Source organism: Sorghum bicolor, chromosome 1, assembly GCF_000003195.3.
Source record: "Sorghum bicolor cultivar BTx623 chromosome 1, Sorghum_bicolor_NCBIv3, whole genome shotgun sequence".
NCBI classification, from domain to species: domain Eukaryota; kingdom Viridiplantae; phylum Streptophyta; class Magnoliopsida; order Poales; family Poaceae; genus Sorghum; species Sorghum bicolor.
In genome coordinates, this window is record NC_012870.2 from 65,293,829 (window position 1) to 65,304,580 (window position 10,752).

A 10,752-nucleotide genomic window follows, 5' to 3' on the forward strand; every position below is an offset into this window, starting at 1 on the left:
TTCCTAGCGTAGTGGATGAGCGAGCCTTCCATTTCAGCGTGGCTCCCCGCTCCCCAGCGGCACCCCGATCCACTACTCCCCACCACCTCTCGCGTGCGCGGTGGTGCTCATCCCCTCCGGTGGCGCTTCTCCCCTGCGAGCCTCGTTCTCCACGAAGCCCTTCCTCGTGACGTCGACCCTCCTTCGTCCCATGCTCGGGCTTTCTTCTAGGCGGCACTCCCTACAGTTACCCTGTGTCGCGGCCCTAGGGATTCACTGGTGCGTCTTCTCGACAAGGCATGGCTCTCTAGCGGCGCTTCAGCAACTCCTCTTGTCGGCCGTCGAACCTACTTCCGACAACTCTCCTCCCCGGTGGAAAGTTGTTGATGGCGGGGTTCATTGATGGTGGCAAGAAAGAGATGACACGTGGGTTCCACATGTTATGGATTGTTGGAATGAATTATTTAGAAGCTATGTTTTAGATAGTACTGATGGAGTTGGGAGCAAAATATAGATAGCATAAAAATGGATAGCTACCCAAATAGAGAAATAGGTAGTGTGTTGTAGTACTGCTAGAGATGCTCTTACTGGCCATCCAATATAGAGTCTATTGGAGTATTCTGTCATTTTTTTTGTCAATAGTTTGGTTGAGCTTATTAGCTAAATAATTTAGTTATTTAATAATATTTTTCTCTTACAACAAATTAGCAAATAATACTTTTAGTAATGGCTTTTTAGCCAAACAACCAGGAGACTTTTACATCCGTGAAATTACAAATTACGAAAGATTATAATTGTCTAGGTACCATTAAAAAGTTACAGCGGCCACAAGTGTCACTGCTCTTCTTTTTATTTTTTGCTCTGCACGTCGTTCATCTCTGGTCCGTAAGGTTTTGAGGCTTTTACCTGTGTATTAATATAAAAGTTAGTAATTATCCATATGCCATTAAAAAGTTAACTTCTCATAGGTGCCACTTTTTTTTATCTTCCACGTCATTTTTGTCAGATTTGTCTTTAACGGTGTTAAATTATAGGTATGAAATGTAAAAAATACCTTTAGGTCTGATTATGCAATTATTTTTTTTAGCATTTAATGATCTCAAATGGAAAAACTCAAGACTAAAAAGTCGTCAAAATCTACAATATTTATAAAAAATAGCTTCATTTGATTCCGTACAAAAATTGTGTTTTTTTAAGACATACTAATCGTATCAAATAATATCTTTTATGGAATTCAATAAAGACAATTTTTATACAAAAATTATAGATATTGTTGAGATCTAACACTTTGTAGTTTTGAGTTTTTCATTTGAGGTCATTATTAAGATGCTCAAAAAATTGATTACATATTTTAACTTGAGGGTATTTTTTGACTTTTTACACCCGCGGTGACACCATTAAAACCAAATATGAATGAAGTGGTGTCAATGACAAAAAGTTTAGAACAATAGCACATATAAAACTCACCTTTTTAATGACTTATGAGTAATTATCAACATTTATAATGGCACACAAGTAAAAGCCTCTAAGGATTCAAGATTTGGAAGCCTTGACAAGTGGGACTGGGTAGTTCAATTGTCCATCTTGTGCCTAGATGTAGCTACATATGTGGACGCCATGTTGACCCAGATTGACCGGCATCTCACTCTCTCACTCTCCCATCTTGCTCGACTCTGCTCTCTCTCCTTCCGTAACCCTAGCGGTGGCAGGGGGAGCGAAGATGACTAATCCGCTAGATCCACGATCTACTACCCCATGCGACGCTGCTACCATAGGCTTCCAATCCGCTAGACTCATAGTTAGAATAGCACTCTTATAGGAACGGATGGTGATCATATTTATAAATTAGGGTTGACCCAAATGTAGTTACTTTCTTTTGAAAATTTGAAAATAAAGCCAAACACCAATAAAAGATAAGACAGTATAATTTTAATTAATGCACTGTTCATTGCGTAAGGCATCAAAGTGTCTAGTTTAAAAGAAATGAGGTACAACCCAATAAAATTGTACGAGATATCTATTTTAATAATAGAGAAAAGAAAACCATCATTTCAAGAAAATAGCATAATATGTCTCAAGATGACGTAAATAAAGATTAGCCTATGCTGCGCACACTGCAAACTGCAGGTGGATGGGTGTAGTGTTAGAGAATAGAGAGGAGGATGTTGACATCAAGAACCAGTGAAAACCACATAATGTAGTGATATTAAATGAAAAAAAATCAGCTCATGTCACATAGTCAAGCAACGTTGAATATAAAAGAAACATAAAGATAAGCCTAAAGAGTATAGGACGGAATGGAGGATGACCGAGTTATCAAGATGTGTGAAAAATAATTTAACCAATTTTATTTTTTCTCAGTACCTAACAATATGTGTACATGAACCGACGACACAGATTAGCGGTCTATGGTTAAAAACCAAGTTTGACACAAATGCCAACTTCGTCCCCTCCAAAACTGAGAACTCTAACATGGTCTAGCGCGCCAGAGATTCTGGAATCTAAGACTGGCAGTGATACCCTTAGTCCCTATCACTAACGGTTTAAAATTGTTCGACGGTAATTCCCTATTCTTCCAACCAAATAAATCCATGGATTCTCTGTATGCTGTTGCTTGTGCTAATTAAAAGGCATATGGCGAAATCAGTGATTTTCCCATCTCTGGATTAAGCAAAAAGTTCATGGAGAGTTCCTTTAGGATACATAAATTCGAGTCATTATAAGTGAAAAAAACACAAAAAAAAACAACCACAGAAAAATATGAGCGTATGATCACATCTCTTCTTTATTGTGGGCATAATATATATAGAGCACATATGCATGCATGTCGACATCGTATCCAGAGTACTATGTATACGTAGGCAGCAAGAGCAAGGTAGGCTCTGCTGCATCTGCATGGATCACGGTCACGGGCCTGCATATAGGCGAGCCGGGAGCTTGGGCTCAGCGATGGCCTCGAGCGGGACCAGGCGCGGCACGGTGATCCCGAACGTCTCCTCCATGCTCAGCTCCTCGGCCGCCACGCCGTCGGGGAGCCTCCACGCGAAGGCGTGCAGCAGGTTGGCCAAGATCATCGGCACCATCCTGAGGGCGAGGCCCATGCCGGGGCACATCCGGCGGCCGGAGCCGAACGGCAGCAGCTCGAAGTGCTGCCCTTTCAGGTCCACGCCGCCGCCTCTGCTCCCGACGACGAAGCGCTCCGGGCGGAACTCCATGGGAGCCTCCCACACCGCGGGGTCGCGGCCGATGGACCAGGTGTTGACGAAGACGCGCGTGCCTGCCGGGATGTCGTAGCCGCCGGCGGACACGTCCTCCCGGGACAGCCGCGGCGTCAGAAGCGGCGCGACTGGGTGCAGGCGCAGGGTCTCCTTCACGATGGCCTCCATGTATGGGAGGTTTGGAATGTCCCGCTCTGCCACCAGACGGTCCTGCCCAATGACACGGTCTAGCTCCTCGGTGGCCTTGGCAAGGACGTCTGGATTCCTTAGGAGCTCTGACATGGCCCACTCTACAGTCACCGCCGAGGTATCGGTCCCGCCGCCCATCAGGTCCTGGATATGCAGAACCACCACCACCCATTAGTCTAGTTTTGTGCTCAGGCCAAAGTTAATTTTAACCAAGCTAAAATATGTTAGCATTTATACTCACTATGTTGTCTAAAATATTTTGTTTTTAGAGTCTATTCACTTGAGCTTATGTGTCAAATCTGCCAGTCAGTCAGCAGTATTTTTCTCTCACGGTAAATCAATGATCATGCTATTAGTATGTGTAGTATTTTTTTTTTATGTATTTGAATTATGCATGATGTGGATTAGTAACGCTAACAAATCATCCTATGCCTAAAAAGACAATTATGCATATGTGTGGATTAGTAACGCTTACTAGAATGAACGCCTTCACATTATCCCGCTTGATCGGAACCTCGAGGTTGGGGTCGTCAGCGAGCTCCAAAAGCACGTCCATCATGTCCATGGCAACGAAATCCTTGCCTTCTCGCCGCCGTCGCCGGTTGTGCTCGTCCAGCACGTGCTCCAGGAACCGGTCCCACATCTTGGCCGACCTCTTCATCCTCTTGATGTACCCGTGCGGGTCCAGGCAGCTGAGCCACGGGATCATGTCCGCGACGTTGAGCACGCCGTTGAGAAAGAAATGCTCGTCGATGAGCCACCTGAACTCCTCAGGCGTCGCCGGCGAGCCAGACCCGTCGACGATGTACTTCTTCCCTAGCAACATGCGCGAGATGACGTGGAGGTTCACCATGTAGAGGTGCTCCTTGAGCGCCACCACCGCGCGGCCGCCACCACCACCACCACCAGAACAACCGGCCGCCGCCGCCGACGCCGCGGCGTGCAGATCTCTCACCATGGCGCGCACCTCCTCGCCGCGGACGTGCTCGAGCGACGTGAGCCGCCTCTCGTTGAAGAGCTCCGCCTGGCAGAGCTTGCGGCCCTGACGCCAGTACGCACCGTAGGGCTGGTAGAAGAGGCCACCGCAGTTGTAGGTGGTGTACTTGCCGGCCGCCGTCTGAGGACGGTCGATGAAGGCCAGGTCGTGGGTCCTGAGGAAGAGCCTCGCCGTGTCGACCGACGACCCGACGACGACGGGGAAGGAGCCGAACCGCAGGGACATGAGCGGGCCATACCTCTTGGAGAGCTCGTGGATGGAGCGGTGAGGGAGCCGGCCGATCAGGTTCAGGTTGCCGATCACCGGCCACGGCCGGGGGCCCGGTGGGAGCCTGTACTTGTTGCGCGTGGAGCGCGGGCGGAGCCGGAGAATGGTTGCGAGGAAGAGAGCGGCGGCAGCAGCCACTACGACGGCGAGGAAGGACGCCGACGACGGTGCTAGCTCCATGGGGACTTAGGACGTACGTACGGAGTAGGGTGTCAGTCTTTTTTAATCACCCGTTCCTCTGGAGTCTGGACTATGGAGCCAATAGCCAAGTGATATTGGTGATGGACATGTGTGAGCATTAGCAATTAATATATGGATCTATCAGAGATTTAGAACAGTGCTATCGCTGTTAATCCTTGTAGGTATCTGTGCACGTCCATCTTAATCTACAGCTGTCGGGGTTGATTGGAGAAATACAGATAGATAGATGTGATAGCTGATACACAGACTATACAGCCAAAACGAGATCTACAGTGAAGCAACTGCAGCTGGCCGAGACAGGAAATGGTGCATTAGTCAAGGGACTACACACAACGACGCAATCGATCAAGGACGAATTATCACGAAGAAATATGAAACACAAGGCAATGCATGTATCACGCATGCCTTATGTGCAGAGATGGAGACAGGCAGACAGCAAAACAGAGGCAGATGCATGCACAACGGCAAATTGGGCTCGGCGACGCGACGGCCTCGATCAAGAGGGATGTGTTGCGCACTGTGCGGAACGGCCAGTCCAAATTTTCTTGCCCCTCCACGCGAAGGTGGGTTAGGGTGACACATGCATCATCCTCAGCACGTTTCGTAGGCACGAGAATGGATCGGCCGGGTTGACCCAAAATGAGGCCCTACTTTAGGGAAAACACAAATAACCAAAGTATAGAACGGTATGTTTCTTTTGTAATACTAGGTAGCGTGCCAGTGCGTTGCTACGGGATAGCTAATATTTTTTATTTAAAATATATGGATCGCATGATAAGATAATAATGTTAGAATCTCCTACTTAAATACCAACTTGAAAATGATATTGTAGGATCGCAAAGTTTATGAAATCAAACATAGTCACGAAGAGCACGACCTTTGTACAAGATATGTGGCAAGAGACAAAGAAGAGCACTGAATGCATGAATTCGAAGGACTTCAAATTGTTAAATCTCCAGGGAATTGCGCTGAAGCAAAATTAATCTGAATTCCCTGAAAAATACTGAATATAGCTGATACTGAACTGCTCATATAGCTTAGGCGAGAGAAATTTACTGATAAATAAAGGAACACATGTTTTGAACCATTAGCTTGCAGTAGTAGCATGGTGCCGGGATAGTGAAATTTGTGAGCTCTCTACCAGTGGTGGCGGCAACAGCTTGCAAACTTCAAATTAGGCTATTGTTTATTTCTTCAAGGCAAAATCAAAATTGCTTTATGCATGATCAAAACACATACCAATTGAGCCTTTATTCAAATCACCGTAGATCAATGGCACCTATATTCAGATAGTTTGCACTAATAGCCGAAAATGTTCATGGCCTAGTGTGATCTTTAAGCAATATATTTGAGCGTTAATTCAATACATTGTTTCAACTGGGTGGGGCTTGATTATTCAATACATTTTGATTTATATTGCAACCTGGGTGGGTCTTGATTATTGCTTTACTGATTTATTAACGCAAGAGGCTGTCAAGATTTAAATTTCCCATATGTATGGAATAGAAAAACACCCATAAAAGGAATTATTTAGTTTTACTCCTTTTATTTCACACGATGACTGTCTGAGGCCTTGTTTTCACATGTTCTTTTGTTGCTTCTGCAGGAAAGTTTATGCCTTGAATGTTGTCGGTCAGATAACTTACCTATCTCGTATGGCATCTGACTAACTTATACATATTGTCAAGTTACTTTAGGGAAAACACAAATAACCAAAGTATAGAACGGCATGTTTCTTTTGTAATATAAAGAAATGCAACAAGCCTTTCGTATTAAAAGTTGCCTCCAAAACTTTTGCAAAACTGTTCCGATCCAAGGGCACCCGGAGCACCTCCATAATGGCACCGAGTTCTATTTCAGAGTTTTTTTTTTCACGGAGATAGAGCTCCCGGGACCCTCCTATTCTCCCCTAAATGAGCCGCCGGCTTCCAGGCCGAGAAGCAGGGTCTACGTCACCCTGTTTTTTTTCAGCCGTCGGATCTTTGATCGTGTGGTCGCGATTGTTTGGAGCGGATTCCAACGGAAGCGGCTTCTATTGCTTCTTGTTGTCTTTTATCGGCTTTCCCTTTGCTTCTGGCGGTGTCGAGCGGCTTCTGCTCCGGAACCAACCAACCAAATATATACGTGGGCTTCTGATTCTTCTTCCTGATTCTTCCACAAGAAAAAAAAAAACTCGGCCCTCTCCCTGCCGACCCGACGGTCTCTCCTCTCCCGAGCTCGCTCCTCACCGCGCCGCCGCCGTCCTTCTCCCCAGCACCGGCACCGCCATGGAATAGCGCAACTTGGCGTTGGCGGTGGCCTCCGTAAGCCTTCCTCTGTTGCCGCCGCCTCCCACCAGTCTATGTGGCCTCAATGAAACCCTAGCGTCGCGAGGCAACTCTGGCGGCGCAACCCTCTGGCCTCTTCCTCATCAGCGGCAACGGCGACGGTGATGCTCAACGGCTGGATCTACCGGTATCTCACGCTCTTCTTCTCCCCCGTAGTCTCGTGGCTCCTCCCCAAGATCCTCTCTCGATGGCCAGTGTGCGGGCTGCGCTAGATTGCGGCTCTCCTCCAGTCCTCTTCCTCTCAAATCCCGGCGGGCAGCAGACGGATGTGGCTCGTTGCCGCGGTGGCCGACCTGCAGGCGGTTCCTGGCTGGCCGCTGCCCCTGGTCAGTGCGTCCCGTTTCAGGCAGATGGCAGCAGCCGCGGGAGGTGCCTCTGGCCCCTGCTGTCTGCAGTCCGCTGATCTGTTGGCCTGCCCCTGCTGTGGAAATTTGCTTAGGATTTTTTTGGCGTGAATCAATGCATCTGAATTGTGTGTGCTGATGGAGACGTGGCTACGTATCTCAATTGTGTGTGCTGATGGATGGGGAAGGAAATGAAGCCGTGCGTAGAGGATATGAAGCTCAAGCTGAAGCCGGGGAATGGGTCCAGAGATGTGTGGATGGAGAACGACATGATGCCATGTCATGTGGTCTGCTTGGTTTTCAATCTTGCCTTTCTTTGTCAACTTTACTTTTATGCATGCTTTTTTTTGTTTACATGCTCCACCAGCTTCGCCCTTGCGATTGATCGACACAAGTATTTTTTCATCTCCCTGTTATTTCTGTGCTGCAAAAGTAGCCAACATCCAAACCTAATATTCAGCTCGGTAAATGCTTTATTTTTTTTACGGCAACAATTTTTTTAGTAGAAGAATAGTGAAGGTAGAGGGCAGAGGCTCTTGTCTATATATTTTCCTCAGGGTTCTAAATCATTAATCCATCTCATTACAGTTGTGCTGCTAGCTGAAATATATGGTGTCAACTTATAGATTTATTCTCTTTGCTCTTTATTTCCTTAGTTTGCAATAGTATATTTGTTGGGTTGTATTGTAGCTATTAGTTAGTATCTCATTCCTTCAATACATTCCCAGCGACGGTATTTTTGTCATGTTAAAGTGCCTCTGCGTTGCCCTGCACTCACCGGGTCATATTTTCTGCTGCTTCAGAAGCCTGCGTCGGCAGCGGTAGCTCCATCTGCTTGCTTCCTGCTCAGGTTACCACCTCTTCTTCCATCTTTTACTTTCCATTGTTACATTTCCTGTGCTGTAGTGGGGAACTGTGGTACCATAATTTTTCTATGTTCCTTCTGTAGACATAATGCCATAATGATGCTTCCTTTAAATATTGATGCCTGATAATTTAGTTCTATTGAGTGCAGTCATAGTGCAATACACTTTTGGGTTCTTAATTTATTTCCCTCAAATTATTAGCTGACTTTGTACAATGGATCATGTTGCATGAATAGAAGGCTGGATCATCATCCTATCAATTGTCATGTTCTTCAAGTTGAGTTCGAGGATATTTTATTTTGCTGCAGGGCTGCCAAAATGTTGGTGCGTAATGTTTATTTTATCACCTGCTTTGCTCTGGTATAATTCTAAGAAAGTGAGGGTTTATAAGAGCATGTTTTGAATTGCAGGGACGACAGGTGTGATGTAATCAAAGGCATTTATGTCACCAAGTATAACAGGCAAGTCACCTTTTCTGTTTTATACTTTGTGTTTATATGAATTGAGCAATTTGTTGGTACGAATGCGCTTCCATTCTCACTTTCATAGCTAAAATAGTGCAGCATACCTTATGATTTCAAGCACTTCCATCTCACTTCCGTATTCTGATAGAGATCACACACAATACCAATTAAAAGGGCTCCATGAATTACCATTTTATATGTTTTCTTGTTGAACTTTATTTTATTCCTTTCTATGTATAAAAAACATAAAACACTTCTGATAAGGTCGTTTGTAAATAATTTTGCCACTTACCTCAATATGTTTAGTTTAGTTTATAATGTTGTGTAGAGACCTTTATTTGGACTTTCCCATTTTACAAACTAGGCCCTTAACTTTTTTAAAAAAAACATAGGTGCATAATGATAATAAGTTAGAATAATTGGAGATGCTTTTTGCTTATACTGGGTGACCTATACTATCAGTTGAGTTCATTTTTCTATTCTAAATGAGCCGCCAGCAGCTTCCAGGACGAGAAGCAGGGGCCACGTCGGCCAAAAAACTGCTGGCCGTTGGATCTTCCATCCTGTGCTCCACGTTCACTGTTGTGGCTTCTATTGGCTCCAACAAAATCTGCGTGAAGCGACTCTTCATAGGATTCCTGTGTTGCTTTCAGCTTCTCTTTGCTTCTCACTGGAATCAGCTCTGCCAAATATATATCCCAGCTCCGACGCCCGACCTTCTTCCCTCTTCTTTTGCTCCGTGCCGCTTCGTCTTCTTCATAGCACATAGTTACTATGCGTACCTATATATTGGATTTTGCGTCAGATCATAGCACACAACTGCCCAGGTTACTCTCACCAAGGCGCACTCCATAGTTACTGATTCGGTAATTACAAACACATGGACGACTTCAGCATACTCAAAATATTCCAGCTAAATAAGAAAAAAACAAATACATGAATAAACTAATGCACCACTTTACAGCAAATAGAATAGCCCAACCCGTTAATCAATTTGTGCAGCTCATCTAGATAAAACAAACTGAATCTTCTTCATTAGCCCATTCCAAGAACGAGTCAGCTACAGAGCAATGGCCATATATATATACGAAGACCAAAAGTCACAGAAAACTCTAGTGCCTCCTCGTCTTCTACTACACTCTCCTTTTACTCTGTGAAACACTACGCTGTTCCCTCAAGGCCACAAAAACTTTCTAAACTCACTTGCTTCTTCTCCCACAATAACCAAGCGCAGGAAACCTACAGTGTCAACACCATACCACTGCTTGTGACAGGAACTTGGTGAATCTGTTCTTCAATATACTCAAATTTTGTTTCCCTTTTTTTCGATACCGATCTAATTATGTTTTGACTTCTTGCTGATAATTACCATGCTCCACACATTTATATATACAAACATAGTTAGCTCACTGTATTTATCCTCTTTTGTATTACAGATCACGCTGGTGTTAGACGACCCTGATCATGGCTATCTGAAATCCAAACAAATGAAACAGCAGTAGCCAGGTGCCTGCATTACCTTTGTATTCTAAATACTCATATCTCAGTTCATATTAGATATTCATAGATTATCCCTTTTATTTCTGAATACTATATACTCACAAATAATTTCATTTATCCAGAGCTACATACTAGAAGATTTAAATATTGTGCTTACTAAGATGATTCTGCCTGTACATGCTATGCGTTTAGTTCCGTAAAAATTTTAAACACATTTAATCATCATTCCAACCTAGATATTTTGCATTGCACATCCAATAAACTTAAATTATGCAGTACCTTACACATACACTGACTTATTTTATATGAGATAAATATACAGGTATCATAACAGTGGATCTACAATAATAGTTTCAAGATGAATGCTCAGCACTATCCAAATCTTACTGTGATTGATGAC

At 44.5% G+C, this 10,752-nt stretch overlaps 1 protein-coding gene and 1 long non-coding RNA gene across 2 annotated transcripts; one reads left to right on the forward strand and one right to left on the reverse strand.

Annotated features, from left to right (window-relative positions):
* Window positions 2,620–4,927, reverse strand: LOC8080795 (cytochrome P450 71A1). The gene is made up of 2 exons (XM_002467779.2): window positions 3,862–4,927; window positions 2,620–3,530 (listed from the first exon to the last, which is right to left on the reverse strand). Exons 1-2 carry the CDS (start codon window positions 4,828–4,830, stop codon window positions 2,886–2,888), a joined length of 1,614 nt encoding a protein of 537 aa, XP_002467824.1. The 5' UTR covers window positions 4,831–4,927; the 3' UTR covers window positions 2,620–2,885.
* LOC110431969 lies at window positions 7,044–8,665 on the forward strand. The gene is made up of 3 exons (XR_002449424.1): window positions 7,044–7,305; window positions 8,326–8,372; window positions 8,625–8,665. It is a non-coding gene; the product is annotated as an uncharacterized LOC110431969 (long non-coding RNA).